Here is a 15670-nt window from a genome sequence, read left to right as displayed (position 1 = left end):
TGATACTAGTATAATGCACTGAAAGCCTTCCATATGGCTTCCAACTCTTCCACACATGGATTGTGTTGTGCACTCTCACCACTCGCACCACTAAGTCATCGTGCACAACAAAGTTCTTCCTCTATATGACAAGATATGTTAGTACCGTGCTATTTGTCTCTCACACCTGTACAATGCAATAGTTACCATCACTGCACGGTCAAGATCAATTATAGCATTCCTTGACTTCATACTGATGTTCAGTACTGTATGATGCCTTGCCTTGACAACTAGCTAGATCACCCATATTCGTATTGTTGTAACGTTTATGACAACTCCACCTTTGATCTCCCACTTGTCAATAGGGTCACTTCACACTCGTCCTTTATTTCCCCCAATTCTTCCATATGAAAATCCTTCATCATTCAACTGTATGGTCTTTGAAATCACCCACATAGTGACAACACGAACAATTTTTAATCCTCTAATTCATGAATTATGCATAGATGAGCTTGCTAAACCAAACAATATCACCAATGCAAGAATAAATTGCTTCCCATAAGATATTGTACTCCCAAGTTTGAGTTATATTTCCAATGAACTCAACAATACATATGTCTCCAAGGGAAACTTTGTGAATTTGATTTTCAAGTACAAATTGAAATATCCATTTTTACACGGGGACTCACACCCCTTCCCAAAATTCAGAGTACCTGTCGCCGAGACGTCCTCGCACTGGGTTCTCATGTGTCCAAGTACCCCCACCTTTACCATTCCACAGCCATGTTGCTGCTGGAATGGGGACTTGGATTTCTATTTGAATTTTGATTTTTGAATGTTAGTATTGGGTATGTAATATGTTACTATGTTGAATGTTCAGTGGTTCTAGTTCGTGTTGCAATTTTGCTATGTTCAAGTATTTTAATTTGGTATGTTCTATTGAAACATCATTTCATAATAATAAGCATTTCAAGTTCTATATGTATATTATACAACACCCCTCCCTGTCTCTTCCTCCCCTTGTCGTTGTTTCCTGGCCGTCCCAAAAATGAGACCCATTTTCCCCCCATCTCGGAAACTCGTCCTGATGTCCCGATGTACCCCAGTACTAGTGTTACATTGGAAATATTTGAAGCGATATCTCTAGTGCTAGACAAGAGTAGCTGCTAACTGTTGAAATTGCAATTACAAAATAGGTAGGGTCTTGCACCTTTGACATTGCAAATAAGATTCAATTCTTATTGGAATCGCAAATACACAAGAAATATAAGAATTCCATGATGACTACCTACGGTGCTAGCCAACGACTTATAAAGGCCTCGAAGAGAATTTTGGAAAGTTACAATGGGCCTACATAACTTCATTAATTTAGTAATTAAAGAAGTCCTTTATAATACTATTTAAATTTTGGGACCATGTAATAAATTAATTTACTCTGCATTATTTTGGGGACATTACAAAAAGCCAATGACAAAAAAGGTCGAGGAGGCATGGGTTTTCAAGGAGCCTATTGGCTCAATTTAGGTTTTTAATGTGGAGCACTGGATTAAGTGGTGGTGGATCAAGGGATGAGGTTAATTCATCTCTTTGGGAGTAATTATATAACATTCTGAGATACTTTGGAGCTCATTATGCTATGCTATCAGTTTTTTCTTTTTCTGCTGCAATCTTTGGCTTAAGCCTTAGGTCTGAAACCCTTGAGTATCCATGCTTTCAGAGAGACATGTGGGCTCTATCTAGTCGGGTGTGATTTGGTTTGTGATGCTCTTGCACATCATTTTTGAGGGCCGCAATTGTTTAACAGGGTTGGAGGCCTATTTGGAGGTGAAAATCAAACCTACAAGTTTGGAAATTTGAACTAATTATACCACAGCATCTTCATATTTTTTGTCATCATTGAGGACAGTAAAAGAAAGGACAAGTGTATCAGATGTAGTGCTAGTTTTCTGGGTTTTTGACAAGGTCAGCCAGGGTTTGGAGTCTTTTTTGAGGACAGGTAAGGTTTGAAAACAAATTCTGATGCATTTGTATCTAAAATTACATATTTAATCATCTTTATCTCAGAAAATATGAGAAAATCAATGTGGATCACTTCTGAGATATCTCAGCAGATATGGAGTGATTTTCCACACTTTTACTATAGTCGGAAATACTCAGAAAGTTTTTTTAGCAGAAAATCAGTTCTATAATTTGAATATAAATTTAAGCCAATTGAAGAATTCCTTAAATTCAATTAAAGTTTCAGAATTTTCTGTGTTCTAACTCTGGAATATTGTTATTTAATATTTGTCTGTAATCCCTATTTGAGGATATTAGCATATTACACAGCGTTGCTTCCAAAACACTCAGATAGACCATCCCTCCTAATTTTAGCTCAAACCCGACTGTAGAGTCTGTGGACAGCAGCTCTATACTTTTTCGGACTTCCAAGCTCTTCCATTTTGTCTTAATGTTTGTTTCTAGGTACTATGTCAAGTGCTGTTTTGAAATCAACAAAATTGAAAAAAACTTCATTCCCTTGTTTATCCCAAGATTTTTTCAACCATGTGTCTGAGGGTAGTACAATGGTCGATTGTAGAGTTGATTATCTTGGTATTGAAGGACAAAAATGGAACTTGGTTTGGTTTCTGAATTGTTTAAATTGGAGTTTGGTTACTCGGTGATCCAAGTGACCTAAGTTCAAATAATTAAGAGTTAAATAATCTGCAGGTTAAACTGTTAATATACTAATCTAGCTTTCAAATTGTTAATCGAAAAGGAAAAAGAAATTAGTGTGGTTTTTGGTACGCTAGTTGGGATATCACATCTTCCACAGTTGTACAATTAGTCACCAAGACTGTACGATTGACTTTGCAGAATTATCACCGTCGAGGGATCTTGGGACCAGCCAAGAGGCATGGGAAACAACATGTTAGAAAAACACAGTGACATCCTCTTGCAAGAGAAGTGATGTCATTTTCAGTGCTAAAGATGAGTTAACTCCTACTTCTATTGAGGACATGGGAATTCATCAAGTATGATTAATTATTTCTGAATTTCTTAATAATGGGGCTCATTTCATATTTTTAAAATCCCACCTCTCTCAACTCTCTTGTTATTCGCTGACAGATCTATAGGTCTACATTTCATTAAGCAATCTTTCTTCTCTATTAATGACATTATTATTTACCTTGAAATAATTGTATGGGTTAGCTTGAACGCTCTGGAATAGTACATGATTCCATGTCGGCAATGCCCATGTCATGCTGTACCTATCTCAATAGTTTTTGCCCCTTCTTTGTGCTTGAGTTCAAGCATTTTTGCTAACCTATCAATCTCTTCAATTAGTTCTTTGACTCATTTACATTTGCACCTTCACGATTTTTTTTCATCTTTTCTGTGCATGTTTTGATGGTACCAACTATGAATTTCCAAGATATGTATCGCAAGGGCTGTGTCCGTCTTATTGTTGCTTCTTTTTAGTGTGTGAGTTGGTGCATTGCTACTGAGTTGTATGTCTCTTCAGTTAGCTCCACAACTCTGTATTGCATCTTCACAAATAGTTCAGTCATCTTATCTCAATAGTTTTACAATACTTAAGGATCACATTATTTGAAACTGCATTCCAATCTTTAATGTTACAAGAGACCAGTGAAGCATTATGTAGGAATTTATGAGATTGATTTTTTAACAAATTGGTCAGTTTGTGTTGTAAGTTACCTGTTGGTAAACAGATTGTTCTTTTCAATTTAACTCTTAAATGCCCGAATCTCTGAGAAACAATTTGATACCAATAGTTGGATAATCTATTATTAGGTTGATAGATTTCCTTTGAATTGAAAGGTACAGCTCCCTTATGAATGATATTCAATGAATCTTGTTTTATTCCTAAACTAATTGGGTACATTCTTAATCTGAGAACGAAAGAGGAAAAACCAAGCCAGCACTAGACAAAACCAACTCAGGCAGTAAATTCAGTTCTAAACCCAGCCAACCCCAAGAATTCAGATTTCTTATGACTCCCTGACATTGGTAATGCAATATGAATGCTACTTGTGCAAATGCAGTGCAAAATGAAATGAAAAAGAAAGCTAAATAATCCCAATTCCTGTAATAGGAATGTCTGCAAATACTCCGATCTACAACCCATTCATTACTTAACACAAGATGCAAGATGATGCCCAAAACCAAATACAACAATACTTTGATTGATTATAATAAGAGGAGAAATAACTAAATGCTCCAATTTAGAATAAAACCCCTATTTTCTCGATGTCACAAATAAGAATGCTCAGATTTTATTTGCTCACAACCTATGCTAAATCTATTACAAAAACTCGAACTCTTAACATGCATAATGAAAATGCAAAAAAACAAAACTCCTTCCCCCTACTCCAGCTCTCTGTCTCTCTCAGAAAAGAAGAACCCCTTTTACTTCATTGAATTTCCTGTTAACATCTTCTTTGTCCATGACCTTTCGGTTGCTGACATAATTGATTCTTTGGAGTCAATTCTTTTGATAATATTACCAAGTACTTACTTCTTTTCTATTCCTACTGATTCATATTCCTCACTCCAATAGATTGTGGATGATGTTCTTTATATGGGAAGGAAACTCTAAATTTGATACAGAATCAAATACCGATTGAACACTTGTGATAAGCAATCTGTGATGTGTCATAATGGCTTCTACTTTTAAATTGATAGGTAATAACAACCGAGTCACATGATTGGGAGCCAATTCGACGCCTTATGTTTCTCATCTCTAATGGTCTGTTCGGACTCTTTATCTTATCAAATGTTAATTGCCACCGTTTAATGTCTTCAAAGGATTATACATGATGTAGTATTTGGAGTGACTTATTGAGGATGATACTTGGCGGATTATCTTGCATTCGGTTGGAGTTACCTCTGAGATCCTGCCCCTTTAATCCTTGTCAAAAACTTGCTAAGACAATGCTCTTTGTGAATTGAGTATTTTGTCAAACAGTTCGTGGGTTCCTTCTATGCTCCATTATCACCATGGATATATTATTTCTTACAGCATTTGCTTGAGGCACTTGACACTAAGACGGCACGGGAACCCATCATGGAAGCTTAGCACACATCATTAACATTTGCTGGTGATGTCTATAAGACGCTTTCCTCTCCACTCCTTGATCATGCACGTGGTGATGAATTGTGCAATGGTGTCGGGTACCATATGTATACTTTTTGAATTTGTGCAGGTGGCTGGTGTGAGTAAGACAGTCCTGTCATCATGTTTCAAACTGTTTTGAAGCTCTCATATCTTCATTGAGCTAATCACCCAATGAGGAATGCTGACATTTGATCGAACATTTTGACCATATTCATCATGCCGCTCCTACATGATTCATCTTCACCCCTCAAACAGAACTTGGGGAACGTTCATCTTATCCATATATGAATGGCCTTGGGGTTTTCTGACAAATACAAGACGTCCATTGTCATATCCTTGTGTAGCCCTTCTGTTTGGATACCATTATAATGATAAGTTCCTTCTCTTTAAACTTTGACATTCTCTATGAAAGAAAAGGATAGCTATTTAGCATCAAAACACACTATTGTGACTGATTTGACTGATAGGATTTGCCACTGAATTTCATACAATTGGGTTTCCATCTACAAGACACTTGGGATCTATGCAGAAGTTTTTGGCTCATCTTATGGGCAATTCGGGGCTCCCCAATAAGTGTCTCAAACATGTCTTTATTAGTCAATTAGAATGCAGATTGTACATGTCATGTAGACTTTGAGAATTTCCTTTGATTCTTTTATCAGAACCCTTTGCATCTCCCATATTCATGGAGTCTCAAAATCTCTCTAGCTTGCAATACTCGGCCTCATAGGGATCTCATATCATGAATCATTTCCATTCACCATTGGGTTCATATTGTGAACTTCAGATGTTCATCTCTTATTTGATATGCTTCTTTGATATTCTGAGCTAATATATTTTGATGCGGATGAATCAATACTATTTAAAAGAATGTGGTTTACCTCAATACCATGAAAGTTGATTCCAGTGGAGCCATGTGTGTGGGGAAAGATTACCTTTCTTGTATTAAATTTTCTTAAATAACTGTAGTCTCTTTATTATGTGTGGAATTTGACCACAGAAGGATTTTCACAGTCGAAGCTGTAAGGAGTAACATTGAATGTTACAAGAAATCAGTAATGCATTATTTTGAAATTTTTGAGTGTTTCTTTGTCTTCTTATTGATTTTTAATACTCTGCTTTGCAGCTTCTGTACAACTCACCAAGTGGTTTATAGGCACGGTGAACATTAGAGATGGCAGGAGCACTAGCACAATCAGCTATCATATCAGCTAGTATAATAAGTGCTAAACAATGTCAAATTAAGGCATCCTATCGATCAAAACAAGGTGTAAAGCTTTGCAACACCTTAAGATATGCCAAGCTACTTAACATTCCAGGCTTTTCTTCTTTAGATCGAATGACATCAATTGACACTCTAGGTTGTCCTCAAAAAAGAAACTTTCGAGCAGCAATATCTCTTCCAAGTACAAAGAGAAAAGGAAATCGAGGGGTGGTTGTGGCTATGTTTGAGCGCTATACTGAAAAAGCTATTAAGGTAATTATGCTTTCTCAAGAGGAATCAAGGCGCCTTGGACACAACCAAGTAGGTACAGAGCAGATATTGTTAGGTCTTATTGGTGAAGGGACGGGCATTGCAGCCAAGGTGTTGAAATCAGTTGGAATAAGTCTCAAGGAGGCTCGGACTGAAGTTGAGAAAATTATTGGCAGGGGTACTGGTTTTATTGGTGTCGAAATTCCTTTCACCACCAGAGCAAAACATGTACTAGAACTGGCATTTGAGGAAGCTCAACATCTTGGTTTGTTTCAACTTTACAAGAGAATTTTTCGCATTAGAATTAATGATTTAACTGTCATTGTAGCGTTGAAATTCAAAAAACTGTATTCAATTAAGCTGTTTTTGGTCCTTGATTGTGCAGGGCACAACTATATAGGGTCTGAGCACTTGCTTTTGGCATTGCTTAGGGAGGGAGAAGGTGTTGCAGCTAGCGTCCTTGAAAAGCTTGGAGCAGACCCAGACAACATCCGCACTCAAGTAAATTTACCTTACTATAATCTTATTGATTTTGATTGTATTCTTCTAAGAGATTCTTATTGTAGGTCTGGCATAAGCTCATCTACACTTATGTTTTTTCAAAACACAGGTAATTCGCTTGATAGGAGAAAGTGCAGAAGCTGTTCCTTCTGGCGGAGGTGGTGCTGGCAGTAGCAACAATACATCTACATTACAGGAGTATGGGACAAATTTGACAAAGTTGGCAGAAGAGGTGAGAAGTTATTTTATTTATTTGATAATAGTTAGTCCTCTTTTGTTCCTCTTTATAAAACCATGATTATGCTTGCAGGGTAAACTTGACCCAATGGTTGGAAGGCAGCCACAGATAGAACGGGTTACTCAAATATTGGGACGTCGTACTAAGAACAATCCATGTCTTATTGGTGAGCCAGGTGTTGGAAAGACGGCTATTGCTGAGGGTCTTGCATTGAAAATTGCAGCTGGAGATGTTCCAGAAACAATTGAGGGAAAAAGGGTATGTATTTGGTTTCACTGCTGTGAAGCTCAACTATGTGTATTTGATATGTAGGTTGGTTTGTCTTTAATGGTACTTGAAGCAAATGTTGTGGGGCATGGTCATAGTTAACTAATGTAGGAGTAGAATGTTTTTGCCAATTTTCTTTGTTATGTTCTAGAATCTAAGGTGCTCCTGCAATGGCAGTTGGGGGGCGTAGAAGGCTGTAACTAGGTGTAAAGTTCTGTGATGTTAAAAGCCTTTAGCATCCGCATCTGACCCAACGCCACGATACAAAAGACATGGCAAAAAACATTTCTCTATCATACAACAGGTAGCAAATAAAGAGTATAATTCGACTACAAGTAGCAGGCTTGAAAAAGAGGATAATTTTGAATCAGGATAATAGCAGTCTGGGGGGTGTAGAGGACTATACGTATATGTCTCTAGTGTGATTTTATGAACATTTGTCATCAACAATCAAATCCTCCCCCCTAAAGGAAGTACAAGTAAAAAGGTGAAACAATGTTCTGCTGATATAAGTGGAAAAACTGAAGAATATTAGAATAGTAGGGGCTGACGTAACTCCCCCTTTCAAATAATAGGGCCCCATGCCATAGAATAGTAGGGGTCGGGTGTGCATTCATAAGGACTATAGTGCCCTTTGGCAGGGGGGTTATGTTCTTCAAATCACCCACCTACACTCCCTATAGTTTCCTATGAACACTGCCCTCGATTCTGATGAAGCTTCTGCATGCAGGGTGCCCTGCATGTGAATGCACAGGGGAATCATAGATCATATAAACAGACTCTAAATAAACTGGCAAATTCAACTGTGACTAGTAGACTCCCAAAGAAGGGTGAAATTCAATCATGGGTAAAAATATATCAGGATTTCTTGTATCATTCATTTGAAAATAGATTAAATGTGATCTTTCATTGTGCAAATTTTCCACAATGCTTAGCATAGAATTTTATTTTTTCGAAAGCTAATAATATCAATATTCACTTTCCATATTTACACCTTACAACGTTACATCAACAACACTGGCTGCTAGGACTTTGGGATCCACAAGGCCCACAATAGTTTTGTGATTTTATAACCATTTATCATCCACACTAGAGTTGACACCAGGGAAAAATGACCAGATAAAAATAAAAAGTTTGATAGAAATGGGGTCCCAAATAAACTGGGAAATTAAACCACAAGCAGTAGGTTTGGGAGAAAAAGATGACGAAACACAATCATGGTAAAAACATATCAGGATATCTTTATCATTTGTTTAAAACAAATATAATGTGATCTTTCATTTTGAAAATTACTTGTCATGCGTAGCCTTGAATTTTGTTTTATCGGAAAGCTCTCAATGCCCACTTATTTATATGGTTTATGAAAAAAATAGTGTCAGCTATACATGGGGCTCTGCGAGCCACTAAGGTATGCAAATAAAAATTGAAATCAAAACTACCTTACCTAAGGTCATAAGGTCAACACTAAACACTGGATTATCACGGCAGAAATGGCTTGTCTAAGCAGAGGTTCCTTAGACTCTGTATTATTAGGAGGGTCCTAACATCCTTCTCTTTTAATGGAAGCCACGACCATACACATTCTCTCAGCTCTCATTATCTATCTTGCATGACGACTTCTGTAGGAAGAGGAACATGCTAATACAAAGATAAATTCTCCCAAATATAAGATCAGGGTTGGCTTTCTCTCGAGTACATGATCAATTGATTAAGGTTATCTGCAAGAGAGGCTACATAAATGTATTGGTATGTTCATGGCACATAATTTGACAAGAAAAAGACAAATGATAGTCTAGGGTTCTTTCCCCCGGAGAGTTTGAGCAGAGTTTGTAGATTTTGGAACTCCTTAGCACTTTCTTTTCGTGTTTTCTGATCTGTTCGTGTTGATGTTTGATAGCTTCAGTAAGATAAACCTATATATAATTATATATGTGATATATATATGTGTGTGTGATTAAATTTGTTATTAATATTATATTAATTATCTGATTAATGCCACGGCCTATGCTCAATATAAATAAGAAGATGCTGCATTTGAAAAACACATACCAAATACATGACACTGCTATTATGTTTGCAGCGATCCTCAGAAACACAACATGGTATCAGAGCCAGGCTGCAAATGGAAGCGAAAAATATATTTATGGATAAAAATAAATTCAACTTAACGAACTAACAAGGGAGCAAAATTACTTGAGAGTATTGAATAGATCATAAACTATGGATGAAGATGGCCTTTGAGGGATACAGTCATTTGCATTCAATCAGATATCTCAGATTCAACACTTCTGGAGAAGAGGACAACCAACGCATGCAGGGAACTTACAATTTTAATGGAATAAAATTTTATATGCAAAAAAAGAAACAAAAAAAAACTAGAAAACAGACAAATGATGAATATCCAACAGGGTAAGAAATGAACACAGTCCAGTCATAACTGCGCTCATCAAACTGAGTTGACACACCCATCGTGGTTTGAGCCAGTCAGACTCTCATCGACCCATTACAAAACCCAAGTGACAGTTAAAGAAGACTGCAACTAATAAAAAAGGGTCACAGACTGGCATCAATAAACATAAGGACCACATAATGGATTCATGTTTAGGAAATGTGGACTTTGAAAATGTAGGCAGAAGTAGATGATCTGCTTTGGAAATGATGAGGACTGTCATGTGAATAGACATCGTATCCTAAATTGCTTTGCTCATTCTGCTACTGGAAATGCAAATTTTAAGGAAATGAAAACAGTGAAAACAGTCCTATCTGCTGAAAAGATATCATTGTGTGGTTTGGTAGTATGTGGACCGCTAGTGCTGATGTTTTGTGTGCTTTGGATTCGTTTCGGTCATGTCTTGGCTGCCCGAAAACAATCTAACTTGTTCCCAGGAGAGATGGAAAAAACTCAAAGCACCGATCCACTTCTTATACTTCAAAGCTCATGCTCTGTTTCTAAATGAAGTTCGTACAACACTGAAACTCCCAATTCCATCCACATATTTCATGAGATGTTATTCATGGCATTGAAACTAAGTGACAATTAATATGATAAAGAACGACAGAACATAAAGGAATGGAAACCAGTGTCTGATTCAATAGGAGGAGAACATTCAAATTATACCAATAGTCTGATATCGCAGAAATTAGAAGCGGGATAATCTAGAGAGCGATTATCCCATTTAGAGAATGAGGCTATTGGATGTTTGATGCACATTGACATGTTCGAAAACCAAGGTGTACACAATACAAAGAACATTTGCCGGACAACACCTTGTGAGATTTTACTCACTTTGACAGGTAATATGAATGACCGGAAAATATCTGTGACGAATCATTCTTTTACAAGAGAGAAACATGCAAGCGATTCAAATCCATCGTTCAATCCACACCATTGTAAATGGAGAAAGGTATAAGTTGAAAAGTGTGTCTACATCACCATTGAGGGTGGCAGACTATTTTGAATCCCCTCTAATTTTCTGCAAAGCAACCATGTGGAAACCACTTGATGGGCCAAGACTTGGAAAGATTTTAAGGAAATTAAAGGAGGGAGGCATTTATTGGCTTGAACCGTCCGATGCACCTACGTGAACTCCACCACATCAGACATACAAACAGACGAGATCCTTTACAATCCACGATGGCATAGGAAAGAAAATAGTTAATAAATTGTCATCTCCCCTCTTTAGTTTGACTAGCAGAGTTACGTGAGTTAGCCTATCATGTTGGTCTCGTAGGCTAGCAGTTTTGGATAGAGACTCATACAAGATATTTAGTGATCGGGCTTGACTTTACAAGCTGTTGGGAGCCAGTTGAGTGCAGTTCCTTGATTTTACATTTTAGGAGGATGTGGCAGTTTCCAAATGTGAGGTTCCATGGGACCTTTCCATGGTTTCAGTTTCAGGATGGCAGGGTGTGTTCCCTAGTTTCTACAAGCATCCCTAGATTATAGGGAAGGGATTGCTAGTTGACCCATCTCGTCCGGTATCAGTCACAGATAGGTGACATGGTCAATTTCATGTATATTGGGTTGGTTTGGGCTTTCAGAAGCAAAATGGGGAATGCTTTAATATATTTAAATATTTCTAAAGTTAGCATTTAAATAATTTATAATAAGGCTATTTATGTAGCCATTTCGGAGTAATAAGGGGAATATGGCTTCGTTTAATTAGATGTGCCCTTGTGTTATAGCTCGTTGGAAAGGTCTTGAATTATTATAAACTATTTTCACTATTCGGAGACCTTTTGGCACTTTGAGTTATGCCATTTTAATAAAGTAATGTTTTTCCTATAGCCTGGACACCTTTATTTGGGAAATGTTATTTTATTATAAAGTGCAAAGTGTAATTCTCATTTAGGGTTCAATTTGCACTTGGGAGGAGTTATAAGGAGAAGAAGACCTAATTGTGGAGTTTCTTTTGACATTTAAAACTTGTGAAATTAGAAATTACTCTAGTGGAGCGATTTAGATGCTTGGGATGAAAACCCTAAGTTTGGAGTGTTGGGACACAAACCTCAACAAGGATTTGGTGATTCAGTATTGTAGTTGGAAGGTACTATTCTCTGTGGTAAGGATCAACATTCTTCATAGCACCATTTATTAGAAGGAAACATCACATTCAGCTAGGCGGTCAGCCTATTCCAGCCTGGGCATTTCTGCAAGAGGCAGCTCGGGCTTGTATTGTGGGCGCCATTCCTTATTAGTAACCACGTTTTGTAGTTTGGAGAACATACAGGGGTTTGTGGCAGCAAGCTCTTCATCTTTTGTGATTGTAAAACCCTCTACAACTGGCGTCAGGTTCATTGTAGACAGCAGCAGATCCATTTGATATATTTACTTCTTTGACTGCAAAAATCTGAATTTTGATATTGCTATCAGGATTTAACTATGTGATTTTGAGTCAAACTCATTGACCCATATTTCATGAGTAGTGATTCGACATGAATCCATCTGTCATGAGAATAAATGGAACACTTAGCACTCATTGGATCTAGGTGATGCTCACAGGGTTGAAGCATCGGGACTTTCCGGGAGGTCACCCATCCCAGTACTACTCCAGCTTGTGGAAATTATCTCCAACTTATCAAAATTTCTGAATATTATGCCTGGTACGATTTGAATCATTTCTAGATTGTTAAGTGTTTTCGATATATAAATGCTACTCATCATTCTTAGATCGAAGTTATTTGTTATTTATTATTTACTTGCATATATCTTCAAAAGCACATAAAAACTTGAAAACGAGAAAAAACCAAAAAGAAATCAGAATTCTATAAAGTATATTCAGAGGTACAAAATTCTGGTCAAAGTCTCGAATTTGAAACAAACATCAATTTCCAAGGTCACTGGGATTGGGGATCTTTTCCATGGAAATTAATACCAAAGGAAAACACTTAATAAGTAATTTTTCCATCGTGGCAAGTATAAGGAGGAAATTATTAGCCTTGGGTGGTAAAAGGATACGTGGGCCAGCCTCTGTGATTGTACGCAAGTTATACAAAGAGGGGTCAAGAATATCCAATAATAATGATGCTTATGTCTAATAAATAATAATAAATAGTTACCTAGAGAAGATAGTAGTTAATAAATAAAAAGGCAATGCTCAAGAGAAACATTAACACTAGATGTCATTGGGAGTCTTCTAGCTTTAAAGGCTTATATAAAGGAAATAAATATTAGCAGCAATATCGCTAAAATGATTAAGTTCATACTATAAATTATTATCATAACCATCATGTGAAAAGTGAGAATAAACATATAAAAATATAGAACAAAATGTGAAGATGTGTTTAAGATATAAATGTGGTTTTGAGTCATGGTAGTGAGAAGATGCTAGAAGAATATACAAATAAGACTTTCACATTCATTTAGAAATGACTCAGATTGTTAAGTATGTCATTGGATATTTGCTCCAAAATAATGAGATAATTTTAAAAAAAAAATTATTATATCTTGAGAACTGAGTTTATTTGTTTATTTGTAGTTAACATTCTTATTTGTATTTATATATGTACTATAAGAATAATTTACCTTGATATTTTCCGAGGATGTTCTTGTAGGAAAAAGGGGGAGATTGAGATTCAGAGGGAGACGGACATTTCATTAGAGGCAACTTTGAAAGAGAGGGAGCAGATAGAGGATATGATTCAGTCAAACTTTTGGTGATCACGATCATATTAATTTAGAGGGAGTAAACCATGTTGAGATGGATTCTCCAGTGATCAATAAATTGTTGTTGTCAAGAGGATTGTGATTCATGAATATACCTCATGACTATGTGATTTAATGGGCCTACCCCATGTGTACATCATGAGAAAGTGACGACTTTTAAGTGATATGACTTGTATTTGCAGAAGTTATTGAAAGGTGACGATCTTACAATCACTTAATTTTCTATTATGATGGATATCTTACGATATCTATGCAGATCATGATAGATTATACTTTGCATATTGGATGTTTATATGGTAAGCATTATGAGAATGTGTGTGCACATACCCTATAAACATTTTTTTGAGTACATGGTGAATGTTATGCAAATTGATGTCCTGGAGGCCCATTACACAAAGTGCTAGGTGAATATCATAAAACTTGATGTTTTGGAAGGCCATTACTCATAGTACTTGGTGAATATCTTGCATTTCAAACATTCCGGAAGGCCATTACTCAAAAAGTACATGGTGAATATTGAATGCCGATATCCTTGGAGACAAATACTCATGATATCAAATGTGATATCAAAACCTTTTGAGTACTTGGTGAATATGGAATGTCGATATTCTGGGAGACCAATACTCATGATATCAGATGTGATATCAAACCTTATTTGAGTACTTGGTGAATATCATGTGTTGATATTCTGGGAGACCAATACTCATGATATCAAAATGTTACTTAGAGTATTTGGCGAATATCATATGTTGATATTCTGGGAAACCAATACTCATGATATCAAATGTGATATCGAAATGGTGAATATCTTTTGATCAAAGATACCCTTAAAATTTGTCATTCCTAAGATTGCCAATGGTGTAATATCTATCTTGTGTTTATCCTCCCTAGCTAATAGGTAGCGGTGATAGTTGATAGCTTTAGTCATATAAACCTATATATAATTCTATATGAGATATAATTTATTTATATAAGTGTTCATTATATTTAAGATATAAAGTTATTGTTATATGAGAGAAATTTATGTATATCTATGTGTGTGTGTGTATCTTTGTGATTAAATTTTTTATTATATTAATTATCTAATTAACAAATAGACACATCCCATGGAGGGATATGTCTATTCATGGCCTATGCTCAATATAAATAAGAGTATGCTGCATTTGAAAAACACATACCAAATGCATGACAGTGCTCTTACATTTGCAGCGATCCTCAAAAACACAATAGTTCGAATATTTTGAATCAATATAAATGACATTAATATGTTCATGGTGAAAATCTACTATATCATGTAATGCCAGAATTTGAAATAAGTTTTTTCCTCTAAACAAAACAATCAAATTTAGTATCCTAAAAATGTGATTGTGAACATGAAAAAATTATTTTAATTAGATTCCATCCTATCATTACAGGGCATTTGGGATGGGCAAATCTACTGGTAAGCTACATCACAGTGTTGGAGTAAAACTTCAATGCTAGGAACACAGCCTGCAGACAACCTTTACTGAGAGATGGTGTTTTCAATATTTTGTCTATGTCGCATGGAGTTTCCAGGAAAGGGATGGCAGGAGATGGTGTGATGTGCTTAGAGGATGGAAGCCTTGTGTTTGGGGACAACAATAAAAAAGAAAGGGATAATTATAAGAAATTTAATTTATTTGATTATAAGGCATTTGCCGTATGCATTGTAGAACCATTATGTAACATTAGAGCTGAATTTAGAATTCACTTGAGAGCTGACAGAATGTTTCATTGTTTTTATTGTCAATGTGCATACACTACAAAAGGCAAAATGCTATGACTACAAAATGTAGGAAATCTGAAAAACAATATACTGAAGTCACAAACAACAACGAAAGCAAAATATATATGCACATTGACAATAGAATCTTTTGAATTTTATTAATTTGTTTGTTGATTCTC

General features: G+C 36.1%; 1 protein-coding gene across 2 annotated transcripts in view; it reads left to right on the top strand.

The window, feature by feature from the left end:
* Positions 1-15670, top strand: part of LOC149569994 (ATP-dependent Clp protease ATP-binding subunit ClpA homolog, chloroplastic-like) — a 45535-nt gene that overhangs the window by 26468 nt on the left and 3397 nt on the right. The window contains exons 1-5 of one of the 2 annotated variants that reach the window (XM_089822653.1): positions 2977-2993; positions 6225-6837; positions 6958-7073; positions 7183-7305; positions 7384-7569. In XM_089822653.1, the coding sequence (XP_089678779.1) occupies positions 6273-6837; positions 6958-7073; positions 7183-7305; positions 7384-7569 (990 nt within the window). In that variant the 5' untranslated portion in view covers positions 2977-2993; positions 6225-6272. Of the gene's footprint in view, positions 1-2976; positions 2994-6224; positions 6838-6957; positions 7074-7182; positions 7306-7383; positions 7570-15670 lie in introns of those variants that run through there. The other variant, XM_089822652.1, reaches the window with a different exon arrangement.

This window comes from Cupressus sempervirens, chromosome 3 (genome assembly GCF_028749045.1).
Source record: "Cupressus sempervirens isolate cs-2001-9-10 chromosome 3, ASM2874904v1, whole genome shotgun sequence".
Lineage (NCBI taxonomy): Eukaryota > Viridiplantae > Streptophyta > Pinopsida > Cupressales > Cupressaceae > Cupressus > Cupressus sempervirens.
This window is presented reverse-complemented; position numbering and strand designations above follow the sequence as displayed.